Source organism: Ursus maritimus, unplaced genomic scaffold, assembly GCF_017311325.1.
Source record: "Ursus maritimus isolate PB19 unplaced genomic scaffold, ASM1731132v1 scaffold_26, whole genome shotgun sequence".
NCBI classification, from domain to species: domain Eukaryota; kingdom Metazoa; phylum Chordata; class Mammalia; order Carnivora; family Ursidae; genus Ursus; species Ursus maritimus.
The window spans coordinates 26,256,177-26,277,451 of NW_024425119.1; the positions used below are offsets into that span (position 1 = coordinate 26,256,177).

At 34.8% G+C, this 21,275-nt stretch overlaps 1 protein-coding gene across 6 annotated transcripts in view; it reads left to right on the forward strand.

Moving 5' to 3' along the window:
- CCDC91 (coiled-coil domain containing 91) overlaps window positions 1–21,275 on the forward strand; it is a 313,500-nt gene that overhangs the window by 235,333 nt on the left and 56,892 nt on the right. For all 6 annotated transcript variants that reach the window (XM_040642281.1, XM_040642283.1, XM_040642282.1 and 3 more), the window contains exons 11-12: window positions 571–747; window positions 20,664–20,777. In XM_040642281.1, the coding sequence (XP_040498215.1) occupies window positions 571–747; window positions 20,664–20,777 (291 nt within the window). The remainder of the gene's footprint in view (window positions 1–570; window positions 748–20,663; window positions 20,778–21,275) is intronic.

Below are 21,275 nucleotides of genomic sequence, written 5' to 3' on the forward strand. Positions count from 1 at the left end.
CCAAAAGCCATACTACAGATTTAATACAGAAGGCAGATATGAGAACCCAGCTGTCCTCTATTAAGTCAAATATTAAGGAGGTCCACAGATATTCTTCTCACTTCTTCTTTTTGGAAAATATAGTTATTTTTCATTAAAGATATTATTAATATATAGTGCATTTAATATTAATATAAAATGAATAATTTTTATTTTGTCTTGATTTGAGTTCCTAATACAGTAATCTTAATATGAATAACCAACAAAAAAAAAGCTTTTTGAAGTACTCCATAATTTTTAAGAATGTAGAGAGATTCTAAGACCAAATCGTTTAAAAACTGCTACTTTAAGCTAAGGCTTAGTTTCTGTGAAGTTTATATGTGCCTTGGAAATAATGTATGAATATTTGTACAAAAACAAGTAATTGATCTGATTTTACACCAGTTATTAAGTATGCATAAAAACAACAGTGTCTAAACCCTATAGAATTCAAATTTTGTACCTTTTAGGTTAACCCAAGTCTTTCTTATTCAAGAACTTATCCAGTCAGTCATTCAAATATTTTCATTTGAGTCGTTATTTGTTTTGAAGCTTGAGAAAGAAGCAATGAAGGATGCAGTTTTAAAAGCCATAGAAGAAGAAAGGAAAAATTTGGAAAAAGCCCATGCTGAAGAAAGGGAGTTATGGAAGACTGAGCATGCAAAAGATCAAGAAAAAGTATCTCAGGCAATTCAAAAAGCTATACAAGAGCAAAGAAAAATAAGTCAGGTTAGTAAAATTAACTCTTTGTAAGGACTTTCTTTTTCCTTATTTTTCTCAAAATGAAGTTTCCCTATTATTACTTTATCTTAAAATCACCTTAGTGGACGTATCAGTGTTATTTTGCCTTTAATAATATTTTAAATGAATAATTTTTAATATATCAGTGTACTTCTACTTTCTGATATTGAAAATCCAAACCTATAATTTTATCTTTATATCATTTTTTAAAAAGTCAAAATCCAAACTTATGTTTAGTTATTGCAACTACGTAAACCTCTGGTTTAATTTTTTTTCTTTTTTCACGAATACACACATACACACATAATCAATACGAAATAATAAATATAGGTAGAAAACAGTTTGATTCTATTAATTATGTCTTGTTTATGTATCTGTAGATCTGTAGTTGATACTGATAATTAACAGGACCTCACAGATAATCCCCGTGGTTTCATAAAAGGTATTACATATCAACGAGTATGGCCTACATACAAAATAACTTTTGTCTACTTATCTGAACAGTTAAAAACTACAGTACTTTCATTTTCCATAACTGAATTTGCATAGCTCTATTTTCCATGTTTTTAGTCTTTTTATTACATAGGCAGTGAGATACCTGAATAAATCTTCCCTTAAACAGGTATAAAAGCAAAAAATAACATTTGTAGAAGTCTTTGCTTTCCATGATCACAGTGTTATATATGCTACCATTGTTTATTCAACCACGCATTATAAATGTAGCTAAAATGGCTAACATTTACGAAACAACCTAGAAGATTTTCTTATAATTCATTAGCTAATCTTAATGAAGCCCTAAAAAAGTCAGTGCTTTTAATATCCAGGATAAGTATTATATACTTTTTTAAAAATGTCATTTAAATTTATTCTTTTTTTTTTTTTAAAGATTTTTTAATTTACTTGACAGAGAGGCAGCCAGCAGGAGAGGGAACTCAAGCAGGGAGAATGGGAGAGGAAGAAGCAGGCTCCCAGCATAGCAGGGAGCCCGATGCAGGGCTCTATCCCAGGACCCTGGGATCATGCCCTGAGCTGAAGGCAGATGCTTAATGACTGAGCCACCCAGGCGCCTCATAAAATATCATTTAAATTTATTCTTGAGCACATAGTTACCCATTTGTTATAAAAATTAAACAGATCTTTAGGTAGTATTTGTGGTAAGAAAACAGTAGTGTAGTGATAGGTTTTATTCTTTTATTTCCTTGCTTTTTTCTGTTAGAGTAATGATTACATTCTAATTCTTCTGTTGTTAGTATCATCAAATACATATTGAGCACATATTGTATATAAGATGTTTAATTGTCAGTTTAGTTGGTTGGAATTCTATGCTAGTAAGGTCAAGATCTTTGGTTAAGTTCTGATTTGGGAGAGTTTACTTAAAACTTTTTGTGACCACAGACCACTCCTCTAACCTCACATAGACGTGGGCTATTAGTCACCATGAAATCGGGCAGGAGTGCATGAATAAATGAGCACATGTTCATCACTCAAACAGAAAAGTATATGTCATAAAGAGCATGCTTCTCTGCTGGTTTGTCAGGAGCATTCTTGTCTATAGAAAACACTACAGTATATGATACACTTTAACATTTGTTTGCCACGGAGTACTGTGAAGATAATCCAACATGTCATGAGTAAATGCACTGTATTTATTTTCTTTCAAATGTTTGCATATTTTAGGTGCATGAGAGAAAGAGAGTATGTGGGTGTGGTATGCGTGTATATGTGTATTTAACTGCTTTGTGGCTAAGAGAATTGAACAGAGAACATATATAGCAGAAAGAACAATGTGTCCAGTTAACTCTCAGGTTTTCACATGTGAGGTGGTAATGTCAAATGTTCAGTCTTCTCAAATAGCTTTCATTTTCATGTAGTTGTAGTAAGAAACTACAACCAAACAGTTGTCATTGCATTCGCCCCTTACAGCTTCATAGTCCTAGTCTAGAAAATTGACAAACTACTTCTCTTGGGAGCCATATGAGGTTCATATCTCTTTTGTTTATTTAGGCCAGTAGGGTAAGCAAACAAATTGACATGGTCAAACTTACTCTTCAGTCTTTCACATTAATGATTGAAGTGACTGCCTGGTATGTTCCAAGGACTGTACTTACTTCTGGTGATAGAGTAATAAGAAAAAACCAACAACTCACCTGCCTTCTTGTGAAAAAGACTGACAGGACAGTATTAAAGGTATAACATAGTGAAATAGTGACCAGTGTCATGATTAAAATGAGTCTGTATAAGGTCTGGAGAGCCATGGAACCAATATATAAATAAGGTGGTCAGGCAAGGACGCTAAGGAGTCAGCATTTGAACTGAGGTCTGCATTGAAGTGAGGAGTTTACTTCGTGGATAGTTGGGAAAAGAATGTTTCAGGCAGAGGAATAACAAGTACAAAGGCTCTGTAGCAGAAAGATGACTGGTGTAATTAAAACTGTATGGTACTGTTATGGATACAGAACAGACAGACCAATGGATTAGGATGGAATACAAAAGGACATAAAATTTTCTGTAATTCACAAATCTGTAAAGATGATGTTACAAATTAGGTAGGATAAGTTACTCTAGCAAATCATGGGTTTTAATCTGAGTTGCATGGAAGGGGACCCATACAGTCTGTGAATTTATGAAATTATGCAAAACTATGTATATGTGCAGATTTTTCTACAGAAATAGTCCATAGTTTTTATTAGATTCTCAAAAGTGTCTTACTAATTAACCCAGAAAAGATTGAAAATAATTGTAACTGGCTGCCCATTTCTTTCTGGACTTCATACACTAAAACGAATTTCAAGTAGATTAAATATTTAAACTTGTAAATTTAATGTACCAAAAGGCAGTTGGGCAAATATTGATATTCTCTAATTTGCAGACTAAAGATGTCTGCAAATTAGCTTCTCCATAAAGAGAATGGTAACACTAGCAAAAATTGTCAAAATCAACTTTTTCAGAACTCTGGATATTAACCAAAGGTTTCAACAACCCAAGGAGTATTTATTCAGCAAAAATAGTTAAAGCTCACTAAGAACTGCAAGCTTTGTAGATTTTTAACTTGCTTTTTACTCTCACCCCGTTCTCCGTGGTTCCATAGTAGCTTTAAAAAGAAGTAGCTTCACAACCATGGTAGCTATGAAAACCAGCAATGTAGAAGCCACCGGAAGGGGGCAGACTAAATTAGGAGCTCTGCAAAAAAACCTGTCTCGAGAGAATTACTACTGGTTGACCTATCTGGTAGCTTCCCAGAAAGTCCTCATTTGGTTGGAGCTTGCTTAGTGAGAAAGCCCAGTCCTCATAATGTTTGTCAGAAACAATAAGTGGCAATTGTTTAACCTCTGCCTGAGACAGATATACCACTTGGTCAAACAAGAGCCTGGCCAGAAAACTTAGAAGGGAAATTTGGGAAATGTGATTATTATAGGTGGCTTTGAAAAGCTCTGACTTTTAAAAATAATCCTGGATTTCTTGAAGGTCATACACATGTACAAGATTGTGCATCTGCCCAAGAAAGACCTGAGAAGACCCTAATCTCTCACCACTGACTGATTTTGATTCTATGCAAGCAAAAAGTGAAGGCTAAGGCAGAGTGGTAAACTGGCAGTGTTAAAGGTATAACCCAGCACACATACTCCCTTGGCGAATGATGGATCACTTATCTAATTCAAGGTATTTAAGGAATGCACTGTCTAATTATTTGCTGACCACTGAGCTAACCCAGCAGAGACTGCAGTGGCTAAACGTGACAAGAAATACAGACTTTGCAGAATTAGGTCAGAGAAGTTTCTAGACAAATAACAGCAATAACAGTGACGCCTGAGAGCTGAAGGAGATCTGATTTCTAGAGTTGCTATATTATATTATGTTAATGTCCATTTTTGTCAACAGTAGGAGATATGCAAAGAAACAGGAAGGGTATGGCTCATGCATAGGAAAACCAAAGCAGTCAGTGGAAGATACGTTGATGTTGGACTTAACAAGGACAATTCTGCTATTACAAATATGTTAAAAGAATGAAAGGAGATCATTTCTCAAGATTTATAAGCCTCCTCAACTTATACATTATGCGTATGTATGCTCTTCAGAAACTAGCACTAGAAATTGTTGAAGGACTGCTCTGTTTTTTAAAATGCCCCTCCTTGCTGTAAAAGCAAGATTACAGATACATGGGTGTACAGTTATTTTCCTTCCTACTATTACCTACACTCAGAGAGTACTTACATTTTTTGGAGGGGAAAAGGCCCTAACCTCTTATCTTGTAGTTTATAATTCTCTTACACCGTATATCAAATTCAAACACCTACTTATTTGACTGACCTTCCCACTGACCTGAGAACTTCGTGTCTCAATCATGTTTATGTTTTGGAGGCCCTAGCCTAATATGTAGCTTATAGAATGTGTTGCAGAAAACTAATCATTGTCCTTAAATGTCAGGATCCAAACTTTCATACAATTAATTCAGGAAGATGACTTTTAAGACTTAATTGTTTTCATCCAAAATTCTCAAGTAAATATATAGACATCATTTCATGAATTAATCAACATTAATTCCATAGAAAGGCAAATTGGGAAACAATGAAGTACTACAGTTTGGTTTGTTAAAAAATTCCTTGAAGTTAATTTTCCTGAATTACCTAAGTTGCAGCACCAGAAATATAATTTATAAATAGACATTACCCCTAGGCTACTCATGCTAGGAATGTGAAGTTTTGCCTGTTGAACTTGTTCATACCCTTATAATCACAGGATTTTAATTGTGAATTTTAGATTTCATTTAATGTCCTTGTTACTACTTTTAGGAAAATACCTAGAATATTAGACATTACAAAAGTTGACAGAATATTATTGTTTCTTTTAACATTAACAGAAAACAATAATAGTTTCTCTATGTTTAAGTTTCACTTAACTGGCTTTATTCTCTACAAATATTTTAGGCTGCTAGCTAAAAACCTATTTTTATGGAAGTTTTTCTTCAACTTTGGCTGTGGGAAATAGTAACATAGTAGTAGTAGCAGTGGTGGTGGGGACGGCAATAACTCTACCACTATTGGCTCTCATTAAATTCATAACTTAGAAGTACCAGGCAGTTTTCTCCTCATTTTTTCATGTTTTATCTCACTTAGTACTCACAAGAGGCAGAAACGATTATCTCCATTTTTACAAATGCAGAAATTAAAGCTTAGGAAGATTATGTAACTTGCTCAAGGCCATAGTAACTCCTTAGAAGAGACAACAGCCTGTATTCAAAATCAGATGGCATTTACTGCAGAGGGCTTGCAACTCACCCCTACACTGTTCCCCCTCCCAGTGTTCTCATCGTAGCATAAGGCACACACTCATCTCATTGATCATTTAATGTATAGGTAATTTCAATAGCAAAAACTCGAAGGGGCTATTTTCATTTCTTTATTTATTCATTAATATTTATTGAGTATCTACCATGCATCAGCTCTGTTGGAAGTTCTGGGCACATAGCGTCAAAGAAGATAGACAAGGTCCCTCAGCACTCATGGAACTTACATTCAAGTTGAAAAAGACTTACAGGGTATAAGGCAACTCTATGTAGTGATATGGGCTGTGGAAAGGGTTATGTGTTTGACTGAGAATGGGTGGTAGAGGTTTTATTTAGATAAGAAAATTAGGGAAGAAGCCAGACTCAAAAAATTTACATGTTAGGATTCTACTCGTATGAAATTTTGAAGAAGGCAAAACTGATTTAAGAGGAAAGAGATCAGTAGTTGTGGGGGGAGTACTTTTTGAAAGTGATAGATATCTTTTAATCATAATCGTGGTGATTACATTTGACAAAACTTAACCAAATTATATATTTTTAGTGATGAATCTTATTGTATGTAAATACTACTTTAATAAAGCTGTTTTATTTTTTAAACAAATAACTACCAGAATAAATTCTTGGCTGGATGGCAATTTGAGATGGTGAGGAGGGTTGCGTTTCATGGGGATAAATAATCTAATTTGTGCATATTAAATTTGAGGCGCCTATTCATAATCCTAGAGGAAATGTTGAGTAGCCAGCTAGAAATGTGTGTCCGGAGTTCAGGTGTGTTGTCAGGACTGGAGATCAAAACTTGGGTGATAACCATAGAGATGGTGTCAAAGCCAAGTACATAAAAAACAAAAATTTTCAGGACGGGCAGGACTCTACATGACATTCTCTCACCAAACGTAACCATCTTCTACCTAGAAAAAATATGACCTCTTCAGATTAACTGTGTAACAGTGGAAATAGTCTCATACTTACGATGGTTGTATTTCAGATGATATTGTGAAGGTGTTCAAGTTATTGGTACTTTCTGTATCACACTGCTACCCAGATCAAGTGGCCAAAGCCTCATCTACGTTTTCTAGGAAGCTCAGGGTCATGTGTCTAAACAGCAGCTCCTGCCATCTTCTGCCCACCTCCTGTCTGATTTCAGAAGCCAGCACTCATTCTCTTAGCAGCCGGTTGTGATTCATCCAGCCTGAAGAACTGATGGCCAGGGAAATACAAACTGAGTACTGACTGAAGCGACTGATGTTATAAAAGCTTGGAAGCTATCTTTTTAATTCGAAGAATTAGGTCACTTCGTAGCCCTCAAATGTAATTAAAAGGATTCTGGAAATAAAACTTAGAATAATAGCAATTAGCATTTTTGTCCACTAAGTCACACTAGAAATAAGGAAAAGATGAAGTGTGGCAAAGTGAAAAACAGTGTAAGCTCAGGTAACTAAAATTACTCTGACAAAAGTAAGGAAGATAAACAGCTTTGGCTTTATAATTTACCTGTAGAGCTTCTCTGTGTTAATACTGACGTTAACCGAAGAGATAAATGTTAAACTGTGACAGAAAACACAATTCCTAAGGATTGGGGCACATATTGCTCCGAATTGATTTGAGAGATCATTTTGTTTGGCCTTCATTGTAAATTAAGACAGAGTGTGGATTTTAGATTTGTGCATTTTTTTCTGAAATATTCAGAAGAAAGTTAATGACTCTGACTTTTTTGGTTTTCATATTAAATTAATTCCGTGTCCCTTGAAAATCGTTGTTAACGAAAGGAAAGTACATTTGTTATTGACACCAAAATGGGCAAAAAGAAAAGAGTCATTAATTTTGCTGTTCTAGCAAAGTCCTGTAAAAGGACTCCAGGGCATACAGACACTTAAACTATGTCTGACGTTGGAAGCTCTTCATAATAGTTTATAACCACAGCCACTGTAATTTGGGGTTATGTTTCCCCCAAAGCCACAGACATTACAATCAGTGGTTAAATTTTCTTTAAGAAATTCAGCATTGCCACCTGACCCTTCTTTTAAAAAAGGAAATAGCATTTCTATTTTAGCTTAGCAGGCCAGATAATTTCACAACACTGAAATTATTTTTCTGTATTGACTTAAACTTAGTTTTGATTCATTAGTTTGTTTTAAAATTTTTATTTATAAAACTTTGATAGCCATCTAGTAATTAAACGTAAAATCTTAATTACATTTTTGTCAAAATTATTGCACTTGGGGACAAGTAACAAATAGTGCATCAGTTACCTTCTCATCTCTCAAGACCTTTCCCTCCTGCCATGGTTCCTGTTTTCATTCAGTGGGATAACTATCTACCAAGTTACCCAGTCCAGACAACTGGAGATTTTCCTTAACTTTCCCTCTCTCATCCCCATTTTGATACCTTGTTAATCATTAAAACCTTTCCATTTTACCTGATGTAAGCCTTAAGCACACACACACCTCCGGCCTGCTTATCACTGACTTCACTGCGGTTCTGATTCTTTACCTTGACCTCCTATATCGATTTCTTGGCTTCCAGTTTTGTCCCCTTTCAATCTGGAATAAAAAGTGAATGAACTTTAAATTCTTCAGTGCCTCCTCATAGCCTATAGGATAACATTCAAGCTGCTGATCATGAACTATAAATCTTTCAGAACATGAAATATAAACTTTCAGTGACCTGGTCCCTACCTATTCAGTTCATTTTCTGCCATTCTACTGTGCATTTCATGCTTTTAGTACCAAACTGTTGGTACACATATCATACTGTTTGATGGGATTGGGCCTTTAGTCATACGGTGCCCTCACCCTAGGATACCATCAGTTTCCTAACTTGCAAAACCCACTCTTATTTAATAACCTAGCTTTTTTTTTTTTTTTACTCCAAAGAACTTCTTTTTACATTTCTTAGATTAAATCAAGTGTTCTTTCTTCTTCTTTGGCATTCAGTATATAACTATACCATTGCCCAGAAGTATTATATTTGAAGGATCTGTTTCTCTGTTTTCTCCACTAGATTTAAGCACCGCAAAAATAGGAGCTGAGTCTTGAAAACTGCAATAGGTTATAGATGATACAGGACCAACACTGTTTTAAGGAGACACATTAATCTTTAAAAAATGCACTTGATCTCCATCAACACAGTTTGGCTCTTTCAGAGTTTTGGTTGCTTTTAAGTGGTACATTTTACCAAAAGTAGCATCACCAAAAATAGTACTTTGGGTGTTATCATCCTTTAAAAACATATATTAATCAGATTGTCTGTTGGGTGCCAAACTGAGTATAGATTTGCAGTAAGGTGACGAGTGGATGCATGAGTCCAAATAGAATTTTTAGGTAAAGTAGTACACTCTCTTTCACTGGTCTGATGGAAGCATCAATTCATTTCCATATCTATGTTTTAAGAGAGAAATTTCCAAATCCGAATGGGATCATCTCAAACATTTATTGGTGTCTCCTCAGCACCTGTTTCTCTCTTCCCAAAGTGATACTTTACATCTCTTAGCCATGTAGTTTAGGAGAGATTTAACCTACTTTCTCGTTTAGGCATAAACCCTTCTTTACTCAGGCTAATAACGATTATGTCCTACCCCTGTGTTAGCAGGTTCTAAGAATTCACACATTTTCTGAGTCAAGGCTATAAGGCTCCATTTTGGAATTTGCTTCCTCAGGTACATAAACACTGTTATTCACAGTAAGAAAATGGGAAAATCCTTGGAACTGTTAATAACCATCTTGGGGCCATATGTGTAGAACTTTTGTGAAAATGGATCCTAAACCAAAAGCAGAGCTAAGAACTGTAGATGGAGAAATTTGCATCCTTGATCACATTGCTTGAATCCTAATGGAAGCTTACCCTTAGTTCTTTCATGTTCTTTCATGTGAGGCTGCAGATTCTTTTTTAAGTCAGTTTGTGAATTTTCTGTTACCCGTGATCAAAAGAATAATTGATTATGAAAATAAATATGCTAAAAAGTAGGTGAGGTTAGATGAATCGTAGCTTTTCTTGACATAACCTTGACCACTTTTTAAAAATGTATGAGGCTCCATTTTCAGATCTGTAAAGTGGGATTAATGATACCTGCTTTACAGAGTTGTTGCGAAACCCTTGGAAAAGTTTTAAAATGAAAACTGAGATTTGTGAAACAACTTTAGAAACTATAAATGTAAAAAAGTATTGTGGGCAGACCAGTAACAAAGCAGGAAACGTTGTCAGAACTATAGAAAGAATTGGAGTATTTATATTTAGTTCAGAGAAAAGAAAAATAAAAGATATGGTAACATTCTTCACCTATTTGAAGGACTGTCATAAAATGAGGGCTTTTTTTCTATTTAATTGAGGGGGGACATGTTAGAAGAAGTAGGTAAAAAAATTAGCTCAGTGCAATATAAAGCTATCAAATCCAAGTTATCTAGCAAAAAAAGGTATCATTTTTATCCAGGATTGTGAAGAATGGAGTAGGTGGAAGACTGAAAAATGTATGTATTGAAAATATAATTTCTACTGTCATTTTTTTGGTTTAGGGATCTCAGTTTCTGTTTTTGTGTCATTATAGGTACATGGCAGTTTTCAACCCCACAGATTTATAACTAGTTACTAACATTCCAAAAATCGGCCATTCTTGCAGTCATTGAAAATGCTCTCTTAGAAATAATTACTGTAAAACCCCTTTTACAGTGTTTATATTGCAGTTTTTTAAACATATAACTTAAGTATATAGCTGTGCATACCTGCCTCTCAGACTGGTTCTGGGGATGAAATGGAAATATACATCACTGTTTTGTTAACTTTAAACACCAGATTATCACTGCTTTTGTAATTTTAGTTTAGTACCTTTTATATTATATTTTGCTTAACTCTGCTGTGTCTTTCACACACAGATCTCTGTTAGGTCCCGGAATCTCTAATATTAAGTGCCATTACTGAGTTTTATTGACCCAGCTGAAATTAATTCGCTTACTTAGTGTAGTGTCTGGAACATAGTATGTGGTGGTGGTGCGCAGATGGCTGCTGATGTTTTGATATGTTAGTATTACTATTATTATCATTATTATTACAACCATCTTAACCACCTTTGTCATTTTAACGCCTAGTAGAGTGCTAAGAATAATAAGCAATGAGTGAATGGATGTTTCTTGTGATTACCTAAGGCAGTAGTTTCCAAACTGCACCGAGCTGCCCTGGGATGCTCAGTGAACTTCCCAGGGTGCTGCAGGATATTTTAAATATTAGAGGGCAAGGCACAGATACTTAGGATCTTCAGGAAACCAGGTAAACTACTAGGTTGAGAATACTAATTTGTCTTCCATTCCTTTCTAGTACATCATATCATAGTGAAGTTAGGTTTGGGGGTTGCTGTGATAAAAAGCAGGTACCATGCAAATATCCACGTGGAACAGGAAATGAGAGTGTCATTGTCTGATCTTGCGCCAAGATTTAAGGAGCTACGCAATTCTTGCTAAGTACAGAATTCTCATGAATAAGTAATTTGGGTTAAAGATGAAATTAAAGTATTTGTATTTCAATTTTTGTGTATCATCTTTCCAAATGGCTGCTATGTTATGACCTAACTAGTTAGTAAATGAAACAGTTAGGTATTTCTTTTGGCCTGGAGGGCACCATAGAAAAATTATTGAGGCTGTGAACTGAGAAAGTTTGGGAAGCTTTAGCCTAGAGTGTACCCACCATACAGGTGCTCTGGGGAACACAAATATAAGTTACAATCCCTACCCTTCAGTAGATTTTCTTGGCATTGGGGAAACGAATTCACTTATTTATTGAAGATGAATTATGCATCTATACTCTGTACCAGATACTGTATTAGAGTTCTAGTCATAAAGAATATGAAGTGTAATAAATATAATCCCTGATTTCAAAGAGATCTCAAGTTGGTAAGATAAGTAAAGCAGTTATACAACTGTGAGCTATGGAGTGCTTGGAGATATAAAATATAGGGTACTCTTTGAGTACATACAAGGGGTGCTAAACTCACCAACCTGTGAGAAGATGCTGAAGGTCTAAGCATTTTAGGGAAGGCTACAGATGACGATGCTCAAACTGAGTTGTGCAGAAGGAGTACATTTGATCATCACAGGAGGAGCCTAAGGGGACATGACTTCAACCAGAGAGAGCATGGCATGTCCAGGGAACTGCATAGCAAATACTTGCTATGTGCATGACAAGTGGTAGTTTTTGCAGAGATTACAAACCTGAATGAAACTTGGCCATTATGTTCAGGAACCTTACAGTGAACTAAGGAATGTGTCAAATGTATAAATTGCTCCAGTGTGAGGAAGAATGATATAGATGACAAAGCATATCGGGCTGAGGCATTTGATAGAAATTGTAATAGTGGTTATCTCTGGTGGGCAAAAGCATGAGAGAACTTTCTGCAGTATATAGGTGCTCTTTATCTTGATCTGGGTAGTAGATGAATGGGTGTATATGTATGTGAAAATCCATTGAGCTGTACATACTTAAGGTTTATGCATTTCAATATGCGTAAATTTTTTTAAAGCTAAACACAAAGGAAAAATAATATAGTCATTATTAAAATAGTTATTTACTTAAAATTGTGAGAAACATCTAAGTGATTCTTCAAAGGAAAATCATAGTCTTAAATACATATATTAGAAAATAGAAAAGACTGGAAAAGAATGGGCTAACACCCAATTTACTAATACAGTTCGAAAAGAAAGAATAGGATAATCCAAAGAAAATAGAAAGAAATAATAAAGTTTATGACAAATTTATAACGTAAATTGGAAGGTTTCAGAATATTATCATTTCTTAAAAGACATTAAATTCACAAACCTTTGACAAGATTGATAAAGATGTTATTAATAAACATTGTTGGAGGTTGAATAAAGTGACCTAAAATAGATGCAATACTAATTTTAAACATGATACAAGCAATGTAAATGACTTACTACCAGTCAGGTGTAAAGCTTAGATGAGAAACTTATCAAGAAAATTATAAATTCCAGAGTTGGAGCAAGAAGAATTAGAAATGCAGAATAATTCTATGGCTATAGAAGAAACTAGAGTCTAAGCTATTCATGTATCTCTAAAAATAAATGTAGATACATACTTTTTTCCAGTAGATGAAACTTAATTCACCTCTTCCTGAGCATTGGCCGGACTTAATTGTTCAAGTCTAATTGAGTAAATTATAGAAAGGGAAAAAAATGTTAATTTTATAGCCAGAGAAACCTGGCAGATACCATGTTAACCAAATGATCAAGGTTAACACAGCCAGCGATAAATTATGTTTAAGGCCACATTCCCCTGATACAATATAATGAGAAGCATGCTTCATCTCTATGGTATTCTTCCCCCAAATCATAACCCCAGTCTAATCATGAGAAAAAAAGAGATAAATCCAGATTTCTTTAAAATACCTGAAAAGTGCCCTTCAAAAGTGTCAATGTCCTAAAGGAAATACTGAGAAACTGTCAGAAATTAGAGGAGACTAATGAGATACGGTGTCTAAATGCAACATTTTACCTTGGATTAATCCTGGAACAGAAGAAAGACATTAGTGGAAAAGCTGGTGAAATACAAATAAAATCTGTAATCTATTTATTATTATTGTCTGATGTTAATTTCTTATCTTGATGAATGTACCATAATTGTGTAAGATGTTACTGTTAGGGGAAGTTGGATGAAATGCATATGAGAACTCTTTTTTTTTATGTTCAGTTAGCCACTGTATAGTACCTCATTAGTTTTTGAGGTAGTGTTCAGTGACTCATTAGTTACATATAACACCCAGTGCTCATCAAAACATGAGAGCTCTTGAACTACCTTTGCAAGTTTCTGTAAATCTAAAATTATCTCAAAATAAAAAGTTTAATACCTTTTTCCTAACACATATCTTGTTAAAAAGAGCAGACAGAATACTTGTTTTTATCCACTCCTTTCTAAAACTCCACTGAAATAAAAACTCTAGTGAAATGGAACCCTACACTACAAACTGAGAAGGTCAATATATATCATAGAAAGTCCTAAAGGCTTACTTGTTTGTTGCACTGGAAACTTCTGGAGGTGGGAATGAGGGTGAGGACTCAACCAGAAGGAAAGTTGGAGAGTCTATTTAATAAGCCCCCACGCATTTCTTCCACTTCTGGCAGAAAACGGGGGTTAATTCTCTGGAAAAAAATAAAATAAAATATAGGGGTCTCTAGACCAGGGATCACCAAAGCAAAGTGGACATGGGGTTGGGAGGAGAGCAAGGTGAAAAGTTTCATGCTGCTTATGGAGAACCTTAGCCATTTTTCCTACCCCAGCTCTCAGAATGCTGACCACCAGACAGGAAATTGGAAGATTCTTTTCTGAGGAATTTAGACAGCCCAAGATAAAAGACCTAAATATATTGGTATCAGAAATTGCCCCAAGGAAACAACCCAGCCAGATTACTCTGCTATTAAGATCAGAGTCCATAAACCACAACTGCAAGCACAGAGATGTTACTCAGCATTTTAGTGCTCTCCTCTTTAAACATGAGCAAATAGTCAAGTATGAACAGATAACTTCCATGAAAAAACATTCTGTAAAGTGTGGAAAGTTAAAAAAAAAAAAATCTACCGTTAAGGTTCTTAAGGGTAAGAGAAGGTTTTACATGTATGAAACAGGGAAGAGGATACTATTTTTCAGTCAAATAAAAGATTAGAAATCTAAAATATAGTAGAAAGTTAAGGAAAAAAAAGATGAAGCTGTAGAAGTCTTCCAGAGACAAGGGTGTAAAAATGCAAAGACAAACGAACAAACACAAAACAGAACATAGGAGGGAAAAGAGTCGAAAATTAGCCAATCAGTTTAGGAGGTTCATGGGCTGAATCAGAGGATTCTTGAAAAACAGAAAATAGAATGCAAGAAATAACATAGTTTTAGTATTATTATTATTAAAGTAAATCTTCCAAATTGAAGGACACAAATTTCTAGATTGTAAGACCTGAGTTTCTAGATAGACCTATAATTAGATTTGTCATGAAATTTTTAAGAAATGAGGATAAAGAACATTTGCAGAAGTTCTTATAGAATGAAAACCTTACATCATTGAGGAGGCATCAGCATGTAATCAGACTTCTCAAAATTCTTTAAAACTACAGAAATTTCCAAGCTAGAAATCCACACTTAGCCAAACTATAAATTAAGTGTGAGGGTAGAATAAAGTCATTTTTCAGACAAAGGAAATCCCGAAACTTTTATTTCCTGTGTGCCTTTTCTCAAGAATCTCCTGCAGGAGGTGCTTTGTCAAAACCTGGGGCGCCTGGGTGGCTCAGTCGTTAAGTGTCTGCCTTCGGCTCAGGGCGTGATCCCGGAGTTCTGGGATCGAGCCCCACATCAGGCTCTTCCGCTGGGAGCCTGCTTCTTCCTCTCCAGCTCCCCCTGCTTGTGTTCCCTCTCTCGCTGGCTGTCTCTCTCCCTGTCAAATAAATAAATAAAATCTTTAAAAAACAAACAAACAAAAAAACAAAGGCGTAAACCAAGAAAGAAGAATTCAATGGTATTGAGAAAGCTGGAGTTACAGTTAAAGAGAGATATAGTGAATTTCCAGAAATATACCAGAGAGAGATCCAGAATACACAGTTATGTAACAGACTTAGAGAACAACCAATCCAGTTTGGAGATAAGTCCACGAGATATGTCTCCAAGAAGATAAACATAATAGAAGGTCTGATATCTTTGAATATAGTAAGAAGATGATATTTAGACAATTAGATAAGAATTTGGGAATCAATTCATAATGCTTATTTGCTCAGGCCAATATAATGTGGCTACAGTAATATAGAACCGTCAGAAGATATTTTCCCTCTTTCTTTGGCAACTCTGTCCAGATGCTAGGTAAAAATCTCTGAGCTAGTCTGCTGGAGAATGGGAGACCACAGGAAGGAGAAACAAGCCTTCCCACCTGAGGCCACTCTGCAGTGACAGCCACATCACCCCAACAGTTGATTTCACATATGTGGAAGATCCCAGCCAAGACTAAAAGAACTGTCCAGCTGAGCCCAGCCCAGATGGTCAACTTGCAGAAGCATGACCTAAATCAGGGATCAGCAAGCTTTTTCTGTAGAGGATCATATAGTAATAATTTTAGGATTTATGGGACAAGAGGCTTAATCAAGAATATTTTGTAGATGCTTACATAACAAGAGAAGAAAAACTTCAAAATTTTACTGATGAAATTCAAAATATAATAATTAGTTATTTATTTTAGAGAGAGCACATGAGTGGGGGGGCAGAGGGAGAGAATCTCAAGCAGACTCCCCACTGAGCATCGAGCTTGACACAGGGCTTGATCTCAGGACCCTGAGATCATGACCTTGAGCCAAAACTAAGAGTCAGACACTTAACCAACTGAGCCATCCAGGTGCCCCAATAATATTTTTTAATAATCTAGTGACAATAGAATTCTCTTTGGGGAAGATAACATTTTGCTTAATTGTGGTTCAAAGTTAGATATCCCTATTATGAAAAATGCTTGCAAAACTCATTAATGCTGATATGTTATGAGATTCTACATATTTCATCTTTACAAGTACTGATATCAGTCAATGAGCATATGATTTTAATTGAGCATATTCACTACTTGAGAAACATTTATAGAATTAGGTTATTCTATTAATATTTTACATTTAGCATATCATTACAGTGTAGATTTAATTACTTCCAATTGAAAGCTAGGTGAAAGTTTCTCAACTGCACAGTAAATAGATTTTGAAATAAGACATTTTATTTGCATTTGCATCAATGTCTGAAAAGCATTGATGGAACTGTAGTTTAAACTCACAAATTTGTGTAGGAATGGATGTCTGACTTTTTTCAGCTGTAAGGCAGCTTGACTTGACTCATGATTCAAACGCTCATTTTCTAAGGTACATTCTCACAACCAGGTGCAACATTTTAAATGATATATAATTATGAAATATGCATACATTATGTATAAAAAAAAAGAAACACACAGTTGCCCCAGAGAATTTCTGATTCTATGATTTATAGCCCACAAACCAGAATTGAGTTGATTGCTGCAATTTGTTCCGTAAATAATTTAACTGTGTTTTATAATCCTTAACTAGATTACACTGCAAAAGAACAGACAACCACAGATCATTTATTAGTTCATGATCCTATGATTACTGAAATGTATGGTAGGTTAATGGATACTGAAACATAACTATACTTCTAAGCAATAAGGAGAAATTAAAAATCTTAAATAAAATGTTGCATAAGCGTTTAGCCCTAAGTGATAGTCATCATGACGTGTTTCATTGTTATAGTATAGAAACTGATTCCAATCATTCGGGTTTTTTAAGAAATTAGTATAATAGAACTCTTTCTTCCACATTTAAAAACTAGTTATATAATCTTTTGGGTATGATTTCTTACAAAGATCTTATTTTTATTGTCTATATTTTATTTTATTTTATTTTAAAGATTTTATTTATTTATTTGACAGAGAGAGACAGCCAGCGAGAGAGGGAACACAAGCAGGGGGAGTGGGAGAGGAAGAAGCAGGCTCCCACCAGAGCAGATGAGCCTGATGTGGGGCTCGATCCCATAACGCCGGGATCACGCCCTGAGCCGAAGGCAGACGTTTAACCGCTGTGCCACCCAGGCGCCCCTATTGTCTATATTTTAAATAAAAATATTTAAGATATGATGAGAAACTTAACTGGTATATTTTGGTAAATCATAACATATATGCAAATGGATGTTTTTCCCTTCAAACTGTTGACCTTACAGCAGTGGTTCTCAGCTGGTGGCAATCTAGTGAGCAGATGCCAGATATGCTGCTTTACCCCAGCATATTCCCCCCACAACTCCCAGCGAAGAATTGTTGACAATGCTGAGGCTGAGAAACCTGCCTTAGAGAATATACCATGTTCCAATGTTGTAACCATCACTAAAATATTCTGGAAAATACTCGTTGTAATCACCTATTTGAATATACTCATTGGTGGCAAATCTTCATTCCTTGGGAGGTATATTTTATTTTAGACTAATTTTCATGTCTCAGAGGGAATTCAACAAAACATCCAGGCAGATATTCACAGGCACTTTGCATACATGCACATAAAATTCACTAATTTTTTCCAACTAAGTCAGCATTTGGTCTGATTAGAAAGTGGATGGCTTAAACTTTACTTTTTGTATTATATTCAAAGGAATTTATGTATTGGCAAGTATTTTTTAAGGACGGATTTCACAACCTCGACTGTCATCTAATTCCCAACAGGAGAGGAGAGTTGAATTAAGAAACTTTTTTTGAAAATGGTTCTTTATCAGCTCAAAAAACAAAGAGGATCCTCAAAAATGTGGATTGAGCAGATAATAAACTCTCAGCCCCCCAAAATCCAATGGAAGAACAGATTCGCTAATTCTTCATGTTTTTCTGCACATATCCCTTTTATTTAAATTGAGGTTTTTGCCTCGTCACATTTATTGATACCACCCTTGCTACTTAGAAATTCTGGTTGATATTTAATGTGACATGGATTTGTCTTTTACATTCAAATAATCCAGGTCTGCAGTTCTTATCTGCAGTTCTAAAATTTCAAAAGCTCTGAAAGCTAAGGGTTTTATAACGCAACTGTTGGCAAACCTGACCTGAGCTGATGTGAAGCTTTTTATACTTTTAATTTACCCACATAGTGTGAATGTTCATACTCTCTGCTATAGAACTATCAATGTGTTGTATTTCAGGGGGCTTATTAGTAAGATTTTTTACCTTTCCAAAATATGAAAAACTTTAAATTTCAAATTAGTGTGAAACCAGCAAGAATTGTAATAGTAGATGATTTTATTTTAAATAATTTTATTTGTTCTCATTTTTGTCTTTGAACATTTATCATGGGTTTTCAAATCTTTCCAGATAATTAAGGAAACGACGTAGTACTCTATTATTTTATCAGTGGAACTAAAGCTTATGGTATTCAGTGATTGAAGGTAAAATGGTAACATTTTCAAAGTTACCACCATTATAGGGATTTGCAGATTTGTGACTTCATTTTCTATTTTAAGAAAGGAATCCAAAAAATAATGAGCATACTAGTATTGAAGTGGAAAGAGGTGATATGATCAGGCAGATGATAAAAGATCGTATGTATGCTGCTAATATTTCTATGAAACATGCTGAATATCACATAATAATCTTTTTAAAATACAGAATAAAGTTAGATGTCATTCTCTCTCTAATAAGCAAAGGCTTTAAAAACTAATGAGACTAAATGTAATCAAGGATATAAGAAAACCGCCATTTCCATGGACTGCTTATTGAAAAAAAAATATGTACAAAGGTCAGAAGCTACAAGAGAACTCGAAAATTATATCCTTTGTCCAAAATGATTCTACTTCTTGAATTCAACCTACAGAAATAACTAACATACACCACAAAAAACATTATATGGATGCTCATCACTGCTTTATTTTATTAAAAAACAACCATAATACACATGAATAAGGATTGACAAATTCTTACATATCCCTGCAAGGAATGTAAATCATATTATGAAGGACTGCATAATGGGTTAAAGTATTCAAAATATATTTTAAGTGTAAAATGCCAGTTAGAAAATATTATGTACAGTTCGAGCCCCACCTTCTTTATACCCAAGTGTGAAGATGTGTGTGTATTGTTTTGTGTTCATAATTTTCTGTATTTTCAAATTTTCTACAGTAAATATATTTACAATAGGAAATTCTTAATATTATTTCATATTTCCTGGGTTATATACACATATCTAAAATTAATTTATTTTAGAAACAAACAAAAACAGGTATACACTACAAAGTGAAGAGTCCTCACGACTAACAAAATGAAGCAAATGCTCCCGCAAAATGTCAAGGCATTTTCTAACTGATCACCTGTAAAAGAAGGATGCTACCTGTATAGATAAGTGCAAGTTAAAGAAGTTTACTTTATGGCATTTATCCAATCCATGATATGCTATTCTAGCAGAAAATACACTTTCTGTAAAGTGTTGTATTTGTTTTTCAGAATTTTAGCCTTTTTTCTCCTTATCTGAAATTCTGAAATCTCCAAGGTACTTGATGAAAATTTCAGTAAAATAGGAAGTAGCACTTTTCTCCCCAGATTCCTCATTTCAAATATTAGCACACAGGGTGGAATTTTTACCTCTTATTCATGGTGTCCAGCTCTTAACATCTTAACCTGGCAGAAGGACCAAACCAGCTGTAAATCTTCACCCAGACCACACTTGATTACTGTATGATGGGAAAATTAAACGTGAATAAAACAGCTAGAGCATTAGGGTGTTCTTGGAAGAATAAACACAAGTTGGAAGGCTTCTGTGGATAGCGCAAAGTACGGGAAGGCAATCAATCATGTAAACATCAAAGGAAAGGTTGGTAAGGGAGCCATTGGAGTCTGTCAGGCGCTCCCTGCAGTAAATGGCTTATTCCATTCCTTTTCCCTCTCACTCAGTTTAGAAAAATGAATTCTGTGGAATCTCCAACATCCTAAAAGAGTTTGCAAATTCTTATTCCTGTTTAAAGATACACTTTGAATGGAATGAGCTCAACCCATCGCAGAGGAGTTTTAGTGTATATGAAATGGACACAAACATGTCATAGTGTATACCTCCCTGACTTTTTTCCTTCCTCCCACAAACAGGAAACTGTTAAGGCAGCAATAATAGAAGAGCAGAAGCGAAGTGAAAAGGCTGTGGAAGAGGCAGTGAAGAGAACAAGAGATGAATTGATAGAGTATGTAAAAGAACAGAAAAGAGTAAGTATCCCTCGAAGGGCTTTACTTTGTGCTTCCATAAACTGAAACATTGGCTTTCATACAATAACATGACATTTTAAAATATTTCAAATGTCCTTTGTCATCTAATTTAAGAGTCTCCAAGATTCTTTTTCTGATGTAATTATATATTCTGATAGTTCTATCTTTAAACGTAAATTCCATCTGTCAACAAAAAGCAACACTGAATAACTTCTTGCTAGACTCCTAGAAATGACCTATAGCATATCCAACTTAATTACCTCATGAAGAAAGTAGACAGTTTTAGATTTTTAGCTTTTTTTGCCATAAGTTTGTTAATTTCTTACACTAGTTGTTGAAATTTACATACATCCTTTAGGCCTTCTGACTGTGTTAACACCACTCTGGTTCTAGTAGACTTATACAGTTAGCAAGTTAAGGTTCTTCTGTCATAGTTCCATTTCAGAAACATAATTCAGAATATGCTTCAAAGAATTCAAAATACATATTGAAGCCTTA